Here is a 17,424-nt window from a genome sequence, read left to right as displayed (position 1 = left end):
GCAAAGGTCAGGGGGCGGAAACACGCAGAGAAGAAGCCAATGAGATGTAACGGGAGGCGGGCACCCCGACCATTCCGGGTTTGAGCTCCACCCCCCATAACCCCAGCATGCCGGGCTCTCCCCCACAGTACTGCAACCTACCTCTTCCCCACCTCTACTCTTAAAGCAGCAGTCAGTACTCAAGTGTCCTCAAAACATGGCTACCAGGAGCCAAGGATAGCCCTCACTGCAAAGCAGATGCTTAGCCATGAGCGATCCTGAGTCCCATCCCTGGTACCAAAATCAAAGGAACACAAAACAGCCAAACATCGCAAAATATGTATTAAATTTCATTGGTATGCACAATGGGGAAGTCATTCTGGCAGAGGTAAACAGTTCTAAAAGAGAGACAGGGGTGAGCACTAGCCATCTAGCTTCAACCACTGGTCTAAGACAACAGGGCTTGACTCCTCTCTCTGGACTGAGATTTTCTTCTCTTCCGGGGTGGCCCTTGGGGACTCTGGGGGGTTGCAGAGGAAGTCTTAGGTCCCTTTGGGATACCATTCTGTTTCTGGAAGGCAGCTTTCTTGAAAGGCTTTTTCACTTTCGCAGACCCTGGGGTTTTCCCAAAGGGGTGACTGTGATGCTCAGGCTTGAGTGTGGCCTGGGTCCCAGAGAGGGACAACACAGCAGGAGCTTCTGTGTCTGCACCCTCAGGAGGAACATTCCGCTTCAGGGAGCCAGCCTTCTTAGAGGACTGCATTCTGGGCGATGGCTGCTTTAGTTTCCCAGTCATTTTTGTTTTAGCTGACTGACAGCTGGCTTGACGATGGGAGGAGGTTTGGGTGTCTGTGACAGAAGGTACAGTGGACAATTCTGAGTCTGTCCCTTTGGAGATGCCATTCTGCTTCAGGAAGGAGGTCTTTCTGAGATGTTGCTGTTTCTCCAACTGCTGCTTTGCTTTCACAGCTACTTTGGCTTTCTTAGAAGGCTGGCTGGTGCTCTCAGGTGCGGAGGCCACCTGATCTTTCACATCCAGCGAGTCTGGGTTTGTAGGACCAGACGCTGCAGAATCTCCTGGGGTGAGAAAGAGGATTTAAGAATAAAAACGGGCCATTAGGGAGTCGGGCGGGTAGTGTCGGGTGGGTTAAGTGCACGTGGCGCAAAGCGCAAGGACCTGCTGAAGGATCCCGGTTTGAGCTCCCGGCTCCCCACCTGCAGGGGAATTGCTTCACAGGTGGTGAAGCAGGTCTGCAGGTGTCTGTCTTTCTCTCCCCCCTCTGTCTTCCCCATCTCTCTTCATTTCTCTTTGTCCTATCCAACAACAACAATGAAATCAGTAACAATAATAACTACAACAAGGGCAACAAAAGGGAATAAATAATTTTTTTTTTTTTAAAAAAGGGCCATCACTAGGCCTTGAGCATTAGTAGAGGAAATTAAGTGGAGTTAAATTATACAATTAGGCACAGTGCCTAAGGGTAAATAATCAAGACTCATTACTTAAGAACTTTCTGGGGCCAGGCACTGATAGGCCCAATTGAGTGCACATTACCATGAGCAAGGACTCAAGTTTGAGCTGCTACTCCCCATCTGCAGGGGACAAACTTTGCTCCAGTGATAACCCTGATGGCAAACAAAATAAATTAAGGGTAAAGTTTAAAAACATATATATCTTTATTTACTTATTGGATAGAGCTAGCTAGAAACTGAGAGGGAAGGGGAAAACAGAGACGGAAAAAAAAAGACACCAGCAGAATTGCTTAACCACTTGTGAAGTTTTCCCCTTGCAGATGGGAACCATGGTCTTGAACTTGGGTCCTTGCACACTATACACACTATAACATGTGCGCTCAACCATGTACACCACCACCCAGACCCAAGGATAAAGTTCTTGAGAGGAAAAAAAAAAAAAAAAAAAAACAGCACCAGTTTAATCTATGCAGTGACAATGGTCTGACCACTCTCAGATCTAAAAGGATGCACTCTACCCACTGAGACATGTCCCTTCATTACTTAGCACCAACCAGCCTTTACTCAAACTCCATTTGAAACCTGAATTCAGAGACAGGATCCTCCTGCCATCCTCCCCATCCTCCAGTTAAAAGGTTTTTAGAGGAAACTGTGCCCCCTTGAGGACAGAAGATAATAAGACACTTACGTAGAGCTGAATCCTGTATAAGCCTGAAGCAGTTTATTTTTTATCAGAATACAGTATTTTTCATGTAGATTATAAAGTTAATTTCAAGTCATAAAATTTGCAGTTTCTTAATGACTTTGACAACAAATATGACCTTCTTAGGGCCACTAATTAATTTTTATTTTATTGCCTCCAAGGTTATCACTGGGGCTCGGTGCTGACACTATAAATCCACCACTACTGGAGGCATGCCCCCCCCCCCCCATTTTATTTGATAGGACAGAACTCATCCAGAGAATCCAATACAGCTTTTTTTTTTTTTTTTAATATTTTTAAACTTTATTTATTGGATAGAGACAGCCAGAATTTGAGAGGGAAGGGGGTGATAGGAAGAAAGAGACAGAGAGAAGCACCTGCAGCCCTGCTTCACCACTCGCAAAGCTTTCCCCTTGCAGGTGGGGACAGGGGCTTGAACCCGGGTCCTTGCGCACTATAACACGTATCCACAACCACCTGCCCCTCCAGTGCAGCTTTTAGCTTAGTTTGTTCCAGAAAAACCATCTCATTCAAATGTAAATAATATAAAAGCTGAATACATAACACTCAGGCAAGATACTATGTATTACAAATAAAGTAGGAAAACGTTGCTGCAAAGTAGATGAAATATAGTATACAATATTGCAAAATAAACTTTATCTCATATAAGAAGAAACATGGCAAGTAAAACCACTCATGCTAAAAGGAAGAGGCAGCTATCTGGAGGTGTTTGTTAGTCAAAAGGAAAGGGTAAGAGCTGGTAATGGTAGATTTCTATAAAGGAATACAAAACAAGGACAAAATAATTTCAGAAATTTAATATTTAAAGAAAAAAAGGGGGACCGGGTAGCAGCACAGCAGGTAAACGCACATGATGCGAAGATCCCGGCTCGAGCCCCTGGCTCCCCACTTGCAGGGGAGTCGTTTCACAAGCGGTGAAGCAGGTCTGCAGGTGTCTTTTTCTCCCCGACTTCCCCTCCTCTCTAGATTTCTCTCTGTCCTAACCAGCAATAACTACAGCAATGATAAACAAAAAGGACAACAAAAGGGAAAAAATAGCCTCCAGGAGCAGTACATTTATAGTGTAAGCACTGAGTCCCAGCAATAACCCTGGAGGCAAAAAAAAAAAAAAGGAAGGCAGGTGGTGGTACCTCCAGATCAAATAGACACCATTATAGTGTGCAAGGACCTGGGTTCAAGCCCCTGGTCCCCACTTGCAGGGGGAAAGCCTCAGAAGTCATGAAGTAGTCTGCAGGTTATCTGTCTCTCATCTTCCTTTTCCCTCTAAAAGTCTCTGTCCTATCAAATAAAATAAAAAAAAAAAGCAAGGGGTGGGGCTGGGTTGTGACACACCTGATTGAGCACACATGATAATGTGCAAGGGATTAAACCTGCACCCCCCACCTGCAGAGGGCTAGGTTTCAGAGTGGTGAAGTAGTGTAACAGGTGTCTGTCTCCCTCTTTATCACCCCATTTCCCTCTACCTCTCAACTTCTGGCTGTCTCTATCCAATAAATAAAATAAAAATACTCTTAAAAAATTTAAGGGAGGGAGTCGGGCGGTAGTGCAGCGGGTTAAGTGCACGTGGCACAAAGCACAAGGTCCGGTCAGGATCCCGGTTCCAGCCCCTGGCTCCCCACCTGCAGGGGAGTCGCTTCACAGATGGTGAAGCAGGTCTGCAGGTGTCTCTCTGTCTCTCTTCCTCTCTATCTCCCCCTTCTCAATTTTTCTGTCTCTACCCAACACCAAATAAATAAACTTTTAAAAAAAATTTAAGGGAAAAAAATGAACTCAGTAGCATTGCAAGCACTTTTCTCCCTATTCCCACTAAACCCAGAGCTGTAGGCCAAAAATGAGCAATGTTTCAGAAGCCCCACCTCCTCCCTAGATCCTCACCAGGCTCTCAAGATGGCTGAGAAAGTGATCTGCAAATTCATACACTGGACCCAGAACTGCTGATAGTTCTGAGGAGGTCCTGTGCCAACCCCATGCGGACAACTCTGGCCCAACAGAGGTCTAGTAGCAGGAAGGCAGCCCTGGGCTAGGATGGGAAAGAAACCACAACAGCGCCGGAAAAAGAAACCACAACAGCGCCGGAAAGGCACTTAGTGCTCAAGAGCTGCAGTCACCTGGCAGAATACAAATAAAAGCTCCCACGCAAATGAACACTAGCACTCAGATAGGGTCCAGGCCATGAGGGAGCAGAAGCCCTTCCGCCACACTGTCCAGCCTTCTGAAAGGTACATCTGGGTGGTGGCACACCTGCTTGAGTGCATGTTTTGGTGCCCAAAGCCCCTGGTCCCCACACGCAGAGGAAAGCTTTATGGGGTGGTGCAACAGTGCTTTAGAGGGGTTATGTGTATATTCCTCTTCCCTCTTAACTTTTCTCTGTATCTATCCTAAATCTACATATATCCTAAAAGGAAGAAAGGCCAGAGGTGGCAATGAAGTGTAGGAAAGCAGATCATTTACCTGTTTGGGACTGGGGAATAGAATTGGAGAATTTCTTGAACTTGGCAATAAAGAAGCCATCCATATTGTGGGTGTGAGGGTAGAAGCGACGGGTGGAGCGCAGAGTGGGATGGAAGCGCCTTTCTCGAAAGCGAGTAAAGCCCTCCTGGCCAAAGTCTAGCCCTGTGGGCACCAGCCGCACATTCCGCTTCTTCAGGGCATAGTCCACCACCCACTCATTCTCTTCCACCTGAGAGGAGAGAAGACACAGATAGAAGGGCTCAGGGCACACAGCCTCGAGGCGCGGCCCCACAGCTCCAGCTCCACCCCAGCAGAGGCTTCACCATGATGGAGCAGGTGCAGTAGACGAGGTAGCCGCCCGTCTTGGAGGCAGCATTAACTGAGTCGATAGCACTCAGGAGCAACTCCTTCTGAAGGTGAGCACAGCGCAGGACGTCCTTTTCATCCTGTCCCAAAGAGAGGCCCAAGGCTGTCAAAACTGCAAAAGGCAGCCTCAGGAGTGGGGAGAGCCCTGTCACTGGAGCCTCGGCCTGCCACCTCAGCCCCACTCCTCACCTTGTTAGTCTTCACAGCTGGGTCCTTGGAGATAACCCCGGTGCCGCTGCAGGGAGCATCCAGCAGTACTCGGTCAAAGCCCCCAACCACCTGGACAAGGGGGCAAGGTCAGCCATGTGTTTTGGGCACTCCACACCAGCTATTTCATGGGGTGGGCTGCTGTACACATTCTGGTGTGGGATGGGGGGAAGTAAAAGACATACTGGGTGACAGGCCCGGGGCTAGTGGGAGGCAGGCCCACCCACCTTGGGGAACTGCCGCCCATCGTAGTGGCTGATGACAGTGTTGGTGACCCCAAGCCGGTGCAGGTTGCCCACGACACTCTTGAGGCGCTCGGCATTTGCATCATTGGCGAGGATCATGCCTGTGTTTTTCATCAGCTGGGCTGGAGGGGTGGGGACGGGCACAGTGATCAGCAGGTGGCCCCTCCTCCTGCCTACTCCCTGCTCCAGCCCAGGAGCCCTAGGGGCAGGGCTCTCACCACCTTGTGAGACAAGCCCCAGGAAGCCCCCCTTCTAGGTCATCCATCCAGTCTGCACTGGAAACTTCTTCTTCTAGCGTTTGCCCTTCTTCCGTAGCCAGTCAACAGCGTCAGGTTGAGCCTGATGTAAAGTTTCCAGACCTCCTTTGAATCTGGAGAGGTGGCAGTCGTTGACTATGTGGGTCATAGTCTGTCTGGAGCCGCAGGGGCAGTTCGGGTCATCTCTGGCTCCCCAGCCACTGGAAACTGATGATAAACCAAATGCCAACATGCCCTTTCTTCCTCCTCCTCCTTCTTCTTTTTTTTTTTAACCAGAGCACTGCTCAGCTCTGGCTTATGGTGGTGTGGGGGATTGAACCTGGGGCTATGGAGCCTCAAGCATGAAAGTTTGTTTGCATAGCCATTATGCTATCTACCCTGCCCTCTTTATTTCCCATTCTTCTTTCTCCCCTTTCATTTCATAGGACAGAGAGAAACTGGGGTCGGGGGAGGGAGAATAAAAGAGAGAAAGAAGGACCTGCAGCACTTCACTCCTTGTGAAGCTTCCACCCTGCAGGCAGGGGTCCGGGCCTAAACCTGAGTCCTTACACATGGTTAATGTCTGCACTCAACTGGCTACATCAACACCTGCACTCCCTTTTTTTTTTTTTTTTTTTAAATCTTACTCTCCCCCGGCTCCCCAGCTGCAGGGGAGTCGCTTCACAAGTGGTAAAGCAGGTCTGCAGGTGTCTGTCTTTCCCCCCTCTATCTTCCCCTCCTCTCTCCACTTCTCTCTGTCCTATTCAACAATGACAATAACAACAACAATAAAACAAGGGCAACAAAAGGGAATAAAAAATATTTTAAAAAACTGTTAAATAATCTTATTTATTTATTATTGCACAGAAACAGAGAAATTGAGAATGGAAGATAGAAGGGGAGAGAGACAGAAAGACCTGCAGCCCTGCTTCACCACTCGTGAAGCTTTCCTCTTCTAGTTGGGGACCAGGGGATTGAACCCAGGTCCTGGTGCACTGTAATGTGTGCGCTTAACCAGATGTGCCACCACCTGGCCCCTCATGTTTTAAAGTATTTATTTATTTTATTCCCTTTTGTTACCCTTGTTGTTTTATTGTTGTAGTTATTATTGTTGTTGTTGAGTAGGACAGAGAGAAATGGAGAGAGAAGGGGAAGACAGAGGGGGGAGAGAAAGACACCTGCAGACCTGCTTCACCGCCTGTGAAGCGACTCCTCTGCGCTACCGCCCAACTCCCCCCTCATTATTTTTTTAACAACTTATTTCAAGATATCTCCTTCTTATAGTAAAGGCAGATTATTATGCTTCAAGGTTTATTTACACTGAGTCAAAACTGAACAATATTTTTTTCATAGCAACTTTTTTGTTGTTGTTGTCCCTGGAGTTTCATTGCTCCGGGTGAACTTTTTCAGATACAGAGGGACACAAAAAGGCAGACCACAGCACGAAAGCTTCCTGCAATGGGGCTGGGGGGAACAGGTGGGGCTCAAACCTTGGTGCACATAACAAAACAAGTGTGCCACTCAAGTTAGCTATCAGGCAGCCCTCTTCTTTTTTTAAAGAAATTTATTTATTTATGACACAGTGAAATAAAACCAGATCATCACTCTGACACTTGCAATGGTGGAGATGAAACTTAAGACCTCACAGTTTAGAGTCCAATGTTCTCTCCACAGCATCACCTCCTGGGCTGCTCCTGTGCTTGCCAAGCCTCTACCAATGCTAGTGACCTTGTGAAGTTTTTAAATCAAAGTAGGTGTGGCCTGGGAGGTGGCATTAGACTCTCAAGGATGAGGCCCCAGGTTCAACCCTTACCATCACATATATGTGCCAGAGTGATATTCTAGTGTTCTCTCTCATTAGGACCCCTTTACAAAAAAAATAAAGGTGGGTAATTGGTTTTATGGCTCTGCTACTTTGGCTGTTTAGTAAAATAGGTGGTTATGGCTACTTAACTACATTTAACTTCTAGTGGTCTGGGAGGTAACAGAGTGGATAAAGCATTTGACTTTCAACCATGAGGTCCCGAGTTCAGTCTCTGGCAGAACACATACCAGAGTGATGTCTGGTTTTTTTGTTTGTTTTTTCCTTCTCTTTTTACCAGAGCACTGTTCAGCTCTTAACTTATAGTGGTGCAGGGGGACTGAATACTGGACTTTGGAGCCTCAGGCATGAGTCTCTTTGCATAGCCATTATTCTATCTACCCCTGCCCTATGCCCTATGCCCGGTGTTCTCTTTCTCATTAAAGAAAAAGAAAAAAAAGAAAAAAGAAAGAACTTCAAGGGAATTGGGCGGTAGTGCAGCGGGTTAAGTGCACGTGGCGCAAAGCACAAGGACTGGAGCAAGGATCCCGGTTCGAGCCCCCAACTCCCCACCTGCAGGGGAGTCGCTTCACAGGTGGTGAAGCAGGTCTGCAGGTATCTATCTTTCTCTCCCCCTCTCTATCTTCCCTTCCTTTCTCTACTTCTCTCTGTTCTATCAAGGACGACATCAATAACAACAATAAAAAACAAGGGCAACAAAAGGGAAAATAAATAAATACATATTTTAAAATTATTTTTTATTTATTTATTTATTTATTTATTATTGAATAGAGACAGAGAGAAATTGAGAGGGGAGGGAGAGACAGAGGGGGAAGAGACAGAGGGACACCCACAGTCCTGCCTCACCACTCATGAAGCTTTCCCCCTGCAGGTGGGGACCAGAGGCTTGAACCTGGGTCCTTGCACACTGTAATGTGTGCACTTAACCAGGTGCGCCACTGCCTGGCCCCCAAGAAAGAACTTATAGGTACGTTATTTCAACCCTCAAACTCAAACATAGTACAATGCTCAACTAAGCCCAGTACTGACTAAAGAGGAACAATGGTGAGCCCAGGTTATTAAGCAGCACACACAGGCTGGAATCCAGAGCACGTGCTCCAGCACACTCTGACAGGCATCTACAGTTTCCTCAATACCACTGCATCACCTGCCTCAGCCACTCCAGAAGTGAGAGGCAGCAGAGCCCCACACTGCCCGCCCTTCTCATACCCATGTAGCTGGTTTTTCCTCCAGGGGCACAGCACATGTCCAGGATCCGCTCGTGCTCCTGGGGTGCCAAGGCCATGACAGGCAGCATGCTGGAGGCTCCCTGCAGCATGTAGTGGCCGGCCAGGTACTCGGGAGTCGCCCCTGTGGAAGAGGACCCTCCTGTGACACACTGCGACAAGCTCAGGGGCAGAATGGTGAGGAGGCAGGAAACACTTACCAATTGGCACTGAAGAATCATACACCACCAGGCCAGTTTTTGACCACTTGCCCAGGGGGTCCAGGTTAACCCCACGATTGATCAGTGCCTAATGGTAAGAATGGAGGAGATGTTAGAGAGGCAGGGTGGGGGCAGTGGCACATCTGGGAAGGGGCCTACACTGCCATGCACATTACAGGCAGGCACTACAACCAGGAGAAGCTTCCGTGCTACATTACCTATCCTATATGAAAAAAAGTCAGCATGAGATGGTGAGACCCTTATGACAACAACAAAAATCACGTGTGGGCAGCTATACCCAGAAAAAAAGTAAACAACTGGGCTTACCAGGCCCGACCCAGCTAGAATTGTCTGCACACTGCCACCACACACCAAACACAACTCATCCTATCCCATTTTTTCCCCCTCATTTTGGCCTCTACATCAAGGTCTGCATCTGAGATCCATCCAAATGGAAAAAGACATCCAGGTCCTGCTCTTTTCCTAGACATGAACTCTTGAGTTTTGCAAAAGGCTCACCCTCCCAATGTTGAATTTTACCAGTGAAAGTACTTCAAAGTTTATTATTAGGGCCCAGGGAGATTACTCGCAAAGTAGAGTTCATACTTTGCAAGCAGGAGGCTCCAGGCTCAATTCCCAGCATATACATGAGAGTACCAAAGACAACAACAGTGCAAGTCCAGGAGATGGTGGAATGATGTTTTGTAATCCCCGTCACCAATATATTTAAAAAATTGGGACAGCATGAAGTTGAGCAGTAAAATGTATACACACGACCTTGAATCTGATCCCAGGTACTTAAATAAAAATAAAATTAAAAACAGTGGTCCAAGAGATAGTACAGTGATGGTCCAGGAGGTGGCACAATGGATAAAGCATTGGACTCTCAAGCATGAGACCCTATGTTCAATCCCTGGCAGCACATGTACCAGAGCGACGTCTGGTTCTTTCTCTTATCTTCTTTATGAATAAATAAAATCATTAAGGGAGTCGGTGGTAGCACAGCGGGTTAAGCATACGTAGCACAAAGCACAAGGACCGGCTAAGGATCCCAGTTCCAGCCCCAGCTCCCCATCTGCAGGGAAGTTGCTTCACAAGCAGTGAAGCAGGTCTGCAGGTGTCTATCTTTCTCTCCCCTTCTGTCTTCCCCCCCCTCCATTTCTCTCTGTCCTATCCAACAACAACAACATCAATAACAAGAACAATAAAACAGTAAGGGCAACAAAAGGGAATACATAAATATTTTTTAAAAATCATTAAGAAAAATTAAAAAGATGGTACAGTGGGTAAAGCTGGCCAGAGCAATGATCTGATTCTCTCTCCTCTCATTTTGCTCACTAGTAAATCACAGTTAGCAGACTACCTTCACATTTGAGACACAAGGACCACACCACTGACTCCAGAACTGAGATTTAACCGCATGTCCCATTGCTCTTGGAAATTATGAGCTTAAATAATCATCTGTACATGTGTATCTCATCTCTGGTTAGGGACAAAATCCCAGTCTCGTCACCTTCTCCACACTGTCATGGGAACATGTGTAAAGACTGAGTGATCCACTCCAGAGGTGCTCTGTTTGTCTAGATCTGCCTCCTGGGGTCCTGCCTATAAAACAAAAGCTTAGTAACTCTAAACCCTGAGCCTCCAGCTCCACACCTGCAGGGGGATCAATTCATAACCAGTGAAGCAGGAATGCAGATGTCTCCTCTCCCCTTATCTATCTTCCCCTACTCTCTCAATTTCTCTCTGTCCTATCCAACAACAACAATGGGGGAGGGGGATGGCCACCAGGAACAGAGGATTTGTAGTGCAAGGCACTGAGCCCTAGCAATAAAAAAAAAAAAAGACCTATGACCCCTTGCAGCCTGGGAGGTACCTCAATGCAGTGGTTAATCTGTTGGAATCTCAAGCATGAGGCTCAACTTCAATCCCCAGCAGTCCATAAGCCAGAGTGATGCTCCAGTTCTCTCTCTTCCTCTCATTAATTAAATAAATTAATCTAAGATCCCACTAGTAAAGAGTGGGAGAGAGGAAGTCCCTGGGATTAGTTGGAGTTCTCTAATGTAAGCACACACCAAAATCCAGTCCTCACCTGAGCAAGGTCTCGGCGCCGGGTCTTCAATGTGTTGGTCCTGAGTGTGATGGGCCGAGGCACCTCGTTAGCTTCTAAGAACTCCACCAGCTGGGGAAGTTAAGATGGCAAGGGTCCAGTCAGGCCACCAAGAAGCCCATGAGGGAGCAGAGGCTGACTACCTTCCTTCCACAAAAGAGGAAGTGGGGAGGACATAAAAGCAGAGAGAGGAGAGCCGGGCAGTAGTGCAGCAGGTTAAGCCACATGGCATGAAGCGCAAGGACTGGCGGGCTTAAAGATCCCGGCACCCCATCTGGGGGGAAGGGGTCGCCTCAGAGGCGGTGAAGCAGGTTTTCAGGTGTCTGTTCTATCTGGCAACAATGACATCATCAACAACAATAATAACCACAACAATGATTAAACAACAAGGGCAACAAAAAGGGAAAAAAAAAAAAGGAGAAGTGGATTTGTGGTGCAGGCACCAAGCCCCAGCAATAACTCTGGAGGCAAAAGAAAAAAAAAAAAAAAGGAATAAAGAAAAAAAATGCAGAGTGGTAGGTGCAGGGAAGTACCTCATTGAGGGGAAAGAGGTCCATGAGCTTGCCAAGCAGGTAGTCCCCATAAGAGTAGTACGTGGCCAGATCCTTCTGCAGCCGGTGCAGGTATTCAGAACGGGACCGTCCTTCCTCCCGCTGAGCCCCAAAGTCACGCAGCACTCCCACAATGTCCTGAATGCGCTTGTGAACCCGCTGCAAGTCTGGAGCCTGGGCATGTAAGCATGTCAAGGAGCAATTTCATCAAGTCCCAGGTCCTGGGGTCCCCTCTCACCCCGAGCACCCACCCTTGCCACCCCAGCTCCCACACAGGAAGGATATCTGGCTCCATCTCCCCTTCTTGGGGCAGCACTGAAGACTCTTCATCCACATTGATCTGGAGACCGTCATCTGCCTCATCATCCTTCTGGGGGCCCGACTGAGGAGACATTTCCTCCTCATCCTCACCCTCACCCTCATCCTCAGTCTCCTCCTCACTCCACTGCTCACTATCAAGAAGAACAAAGTGACTTTCAGGTCAAAGCCAACACCACCTGTTTCTGCCAGGTCCTACTCTCCTCCCAAGTGACAGAAACTCACCCAACAGCAGCTTCCTGGGCCTTCTGCTTCCGGGCAGCCCTCTCAATGGGGAGCAGCTGAAAACAGAGACAGAGACTAGGAGTGCAACCTGCCCTGCCCTCCCACAGCGCACACAGTGCCTCCCCCTCCCATGGCTCTTTATTTCTGAGGTGATGTTGGTTTATAAGGCCATGTTTTAGGGGTACGACTTCAGAGCTTCTCCCTCATGAAGTCCCTTACCACACCATACCCAACACAGCAAAGTACCACTATCCCTCTATCAGTCTCCTGGGGCCCTCTCAGCTCCCTTAAACCACCCCCCCATGACCCAACCCAGTGCTGTGTGCAGACACTTAAGGATTTGTTTTCATTTGCCCTTATTTGCCCCTTTGCTTTCTTTCTCTATATTTCATCTATAAGTCAGGCTACTCTTTTTTTTTCCCCCCTTAACAAGAGACACACCAGAGCACTGCTTAGCTCTAGCTAATGGCAGTGTTCCCCCCACCACCCCAAAAAGAAAGAAAAAAAGGACCCAGATTTAAGCCTCCAATCCTCACCTGCAGGGGAGAAACTCTGTAAGCAAGTGTGTTTTAGAGGGCAGAGATATAACTCACTATAGAGTTCTTCTGGACTCTTCCCCCCCTCGCCCCCCAATTAAAATCAAGCTATTTTGGCCAGTAGGTAAAGCACTGAACTCCCAGGCATAAGGTACTCAGTTTGATCCTGAGCCAGAGTGATGATGCTCTGATGCTTTTTTTGACCTCCAGGGTTATCACTGGGACTTGGTTCCTGCACTACAAATCCACTGCTCCCAGAGGCCAGGCCATTTTTCCCATTTTGTTGTCCTTGTTACTGCTTTTGGATAGGACAAAGAGAAATTAAGAGAGGAGAGGAAGACACTCTAGAGGGGGAGAAAAAGACACTTACAGACCTGCTTCACTGGTGGCTTGTGAAGTGACCCCACTGCAGGTGGAGAGCTGGGAGCTCAAACCGGGATCTTTATGCTGGTCCTTGCGCTTTGTGCCATGTATGCCATATGCGCTTAACCCCGTAGACTAACTGTCTCCCCCCCCCCCCCCAGAGCACTGCTCAGCTCTGGCTTATGACGGTGTGGGGAGAGTCTCTCTGCATAACCATTATGCTCTCTCCCCCCCCCCCACCACATCCTCTGTCTCTCAAAAAATATGGGGGAGGGGAGGAATCAAGATTCACTTTTAATTTTCCTGCCTTTTCTGATTCACAATTAGAACACAAGCAGTTTTTCATTTCATTTCATTTCACTTTTTTTTTTTTTCTAACCAGAGTACAGTTCACTTCTGGTCCCAGGGATTGAACCTGGGATATGCTGCATGCAAGCCCTGAGCACAACCTCTGTTCATCTCCCCACCCCCAAAACAAGCATTTTCACTGGCATACAATGGTCAAAAGCAAGCTGTAGGTACATTCTAAAAACAGAAATAAATCTTCCTAAATGAAGTCACCGGCTCAAAGTAGTTTTATATTTTATTTGTCACAAGAGAGGTATACCAGAGTTGACACTCAGCTTTGGCATAGGTAGTTCCAGGGATCAAACTTGTGATTTCTGGGACGTCAGGAATAACAAGTTTCCATCTTTTTAATTTTTTTAAATTTTTAAAAAATTTTATTTATTTCCCCTTTTGTTGCCCTTATTGTCTTTTTATTGTTGTTGTAGTTACTACTGTTGTTATTAATGTCGTCGTTGTTAGGACAGAAATCGAGAGAGGAGGGGAAGACAGATAGGGGGAGAGAAAGACAAACACCTGCAGATCTGCTTCACCACCTGTGAAGAGACTCTCCTGCAGGTGGGGAGCCGGGGGCTCGAACCGGGATCCTTAAGCCGGTCCTTGCGCTTTGCGCCACATGCGCTTAACCCGCTGCCCGACTCCCAACAAGTTTTAATCTTTAACAGGCTGTCATCTCTCCAGCCCAGTATTCCCTTGCCACCAGGGTTATCGCTGGGGCTCAGGCTGGCACTCTGAATCCATGGCTCCAGGCAGCCGTTTTTTCCTTTTTTTTAATTAGATAGGACAGGGCTCGCAGAGAGCATAATGGTTAGGCAAAAAGACTGAGGCTCTGAAGTCCCAGGTTCAATCCCCAGCACCACCATATGCCAGAGCTGAGCAGTCCTCTGGCCTTTCTCTGTCTCTAATAAGTAAAAATTATTTAAATAAATATTTAAATTAGATAGGACAGAGAAATTGAGAGAGAATGGAGAGACAGAGAAAGGGAGAGAAAGACAGACACTTAAGAGACCTGCTTCACCACTTGTGAAGCAGAAACCCTGCAGGTAGGGAGCTGGGGTTGGAACCCAGGTTCTTACACTTGGTGATGTGTATGCTTAACTGGGTGTGCCACCACCCAGCTCCCTCATACTTTAAAATCTTTATACCCTGTCAACTGTAAACTATTAATGGCCTAATACAGAAATCATTATTATTATATCTTTATCCTTGTGGACTGAGAGGTATAGCAGTAGATAAGCACTGGACTTTCAAGTATGTGTTCAGAGTTTGATCCCCCAGCACGTGTGTGTGCTAGGCTGATGCTCTGGTTCTCCCTCTCTCATTACCACATAAAAAAAATAAAATAAGTAAATAAAAAAAAAAACTTTATTCTTCAGTTCCTAAAAACCTACATGTATGAAGAAGTTAGGATGGCAGTGACAAAACTCTCACATCCCCTTTCTCTACTCAGGCTTGTCCTTGTCACTGAGGGGTTCTCAGTTGCAAGGGCCAAGAAAGAATCCTAAAAATAAGAATCCCCTCCTGAGCACACAGAGAGAGAAAGCTCACCTCATCCTCTGAGTTGGAATCAGCTCCATAGTCATCAATCATATCAGCATCACTGTCCTCGGAAACCCAGAAATCCCCCTGTTCCACCACACCATCCTCTCCAGAGTCATCTTCTTCCTCACTGCTGTGGGCTGGCGCCGGCCGCTTCAAGCCCCGAGCAGTGCCGAGCAAGACCTGGGCTTCCTTCTTGCCCCGTGTCTGGACAATTCCTGCAGAGATTCCCCAAGGTTACAAGAATCCTGGACTGACAGCAGCCACACCCATGGAACCTGTATTCACACCCCCCCCCCATATTTATTGTCTTTCACTCCAGAAAGGCTCAGCAAGTCCTTCCCTGCCCAGGACTCCTCTTGTGGCACCAGCTTCTATTGTCACTGACCTTTTGGTAGCTTTCCAGGTAGTGCTTTGGCCCCAGGAGACTTTTTTGGCTCAGGAGCCTCAGCAGACCCCAATCGCCTCTTGGCTGCCCTGAAAAAGGAATTAATAGAAAAATGCAGCACATTTCCAGACCAACCCCCCCACCCCCCCCACACACACAGCACCACCAATCAGCAGGATCACAAAGCTACAGACAAGCAGCACCATTTCAATTCACACAGGTTTGGACATGTGTACTCTACCTCTTCCGAGCACGGCTGGACAGTCTCTTGGACTTTTCATCGCCATCTTAAAGAAAAAGAAAAAAAAAAAAAGAAAAGAAAAGAAAAAGGTAAGAGATTATAGGAGAAATAGGAGAAGAAAAAGTGGGGAAGAACTAAGGAGAATAGTGTCGAATGTGACCACTTCACAGAGATTTACCAGGAGTGAGAGTAGAGATGGTGAGACCATGGTCTCAGTTTCTCAAACCCAAAGCCTGCCTCCCTCCCTCACTTCAAATATTAGTAAACAGCACCATCAACATTCTGACACTACCGACTCAATCCGTTACCAACTACATGGGACTTTACAACTACTGGTATTCATACGTCCTCCTCCCAAGTAATACAAAGGTGTTAAGTCTGTCCTGTCATTTACTAACTATACGCTACCTCCACGTCCTTCTCTCTCACCAGCCTTTCCTTGCCACCCCGTCATAACACAGCTCAGTGACTGGTCTATCCCATCCCACTCCTGGTTTCCATTTGCTTAAAAAAATAAAAAACCTCGACTTCTTAAAGACATCTTCTATTTTAATCAAAGAGATCCAGGTACCAGAGCCCTGCTCAGCTCAGGCTGATGACGGTGCTGGTGACTGAACTCGAGACCTCAGAGTTTCGGGCAGGAGAGTCTCGCAGAATCATGACGCTGTCTCCCCAGCCCCTCAGCAACATCTCTGAATTCCCTCAGTCGCGCCTCTCCCTGGCTGGGTGCTTGTGCCCAGAGCTCCAGCACCGCTGGCCGTGTGCGCTGCATGCATCCTTGTTTCCCGACGTCCCACGACCGGGCCCGGCTGCATCAACAGCAGCCGGGAGAGACAGCGGGCGAGTGCGCGGGTCGGGGTGCAGCCCGGCGGGGGGCGGACTCACCTGCGGGCAGGAACCTGGCGAGCTCCGTCTCAGCGCCCTTCTGCTTGCGAGCCTTCCGGCCCGGGCCGCGCTTCTCCTTCGCAGGGTCCAGCTTGCGCCCCATGGTGCTGGGGGAAAGGAAGACGAGCAGGGTGGGCCGCGGACCCCGCAGGCCCGAATGAAGAAACGTCCCTCGCCGCGGCCGAGCCTCTATGCCCACCCTGCGGGGTCCAGGGACCCCAGCCGTTCTCCCAGCCCCAGCCCAAGTCCAGGCGCTCGCCCCTCCTTCCCGAACTCCTCCTGCCGCGGCTCACCTGAGAGCGGATCGCGGCTGCCCGCGGCCCCGGGTCCAAAGCGCAGCGCTCCACGTGCACGCCGAATTAGGTTTCGGGCGTCACACGCCACGGAGGGGCCTCTGCGCAGACGCAGAGCGCGCGCTCGCCCCCGTGGTGCCGCCTCTTCCTGTTTCAGGGCCCGGGGCGGAGCCTGGGCAGGAAGTTCGCTCTGGAAACTGGCAGTATCGAGGACGGCTGTCTCCCAGCTTCCCCGCAGGCTGTTTTCCCCACCAGAGGTTTGAGTGAGCGAAACCGGTCGAGAAGTCACCCCTCCCGACGGCTGCCCACCCATCTGACACTCTGAGCATCACAGAGCCCACGCCGCTTACCACATGCCCACCCTTCTCTCTGGGAGCCCTCTTCCTTGACCCACAGCAATCAGGCCAGGTTCCTTCCTGCCCAGGTCCCTCTGCTGAGCACTGCTCAGCTCTGGCTTTGGTGGTGTGGGGGACTCTGGAACCTCCCGCATGAGAGTCTCTGCATAACCATTATGCTGTCTTTCAAAGACCTCTTGCTTCTAGAGATGGCACATTTACAAGGACAATGCCAACCCGGGGAGAAGACCTTGTGAGAGAAACCTGCAGCCTAGAGAAGCTGGCTCCCTCCAGGTCGGAGCTTGGCGAGTAGTTCTGGATCTTCCCTCGCTTCCCCAGAGACGGGGGTACCCCGGGGTACAGGCA

The 17,424-nt window shown here is 48.7% G+C and overlaps 1 protein-coding gene across 1 annotated transcript; it reads right to left on the bottom strand.

The window, feature by feature from the left end:
* Positions 1–304: 304 nt before the first annotated feature.
* Positions 305–16,879, bottom strand: NOP2 (NOP2 nucleolar protein). The gene is made up of 16 exons (XM_007527851.3): positions 16,724–16,879; positions 16,431–16,537; positions 15,546–15,591; positions 15,305–15,393; positions 14,926–15,134; positions 12,134–12,189; positions 11,876–12,042; positions 11,573–11,772; positions 11,022–11,111; positions 8,930–9,017; positions 8,713–8,853; positions 5,428–5,567; positions 5,183–5,272; positions 4,951–5,073; positions 4,628–4,856; positions 305–1,056 (listed from the first exon to the last, which is right to left on the bottom strand). The coding sequence occupies exons 2-16, from the start codon at positions 16,531–16,533 to the stop codon at positions 428–430; spliced, it is 2,400 nt and encodes a 799-aa protein (XP_007527913.1). The 5' UTR covers positions 16,534–16,537; positions 16,724–16,879; the 3' UTR covers positions 305–427.
* Positions 16,880–17,424: the final 545 nt, after the last annotated feature.

Source organism: Erinaceus europaeus, chromosome 4, assembly GCF_950295315.1.
Source record: "Erinaceus europaeus chromosome 4, mEriEur2.1, whole genome shotgun sequence".
Lineage (NCBI taxonomy): Eukaryota > Metazoa > Chordata > Mammalia > Eulipotyphla > Erinaceidae > Erinaceus > Erinaceus europaeus.
The sequence above is the reverse complement of the archived record's forward strand: the minus strand, read 5'-3'. Positions and strand labels throughout refer to the sequence as shown.

Excerpts from the sequence above, each read along its gene's own strand:
- NOP2 (XM_007527851.3), bottom strand. The coding sequence starts at position 16,533 with ATGGGGCGCAAGCTGGACCCTGCGAAGGAGAAGCGCGGCCCGGGCCGG. Across the intron at positions 15,394-15,545 it reads TCCAGCCGTGCTCGGAAGAG|GGCAGCCAAGAGGCGATTGG; the intron begins GTAGAGTACACA and ends TTCCTTTTTCAG. Across the intron at positions 11,112-11,572 it reads ACCTCTTTCCCCTCAATGAG|CTGGTGGAGTTCTTAGAAGC; the intron begins GTACTTCCCTGC and ends TAACTTCCCCAG.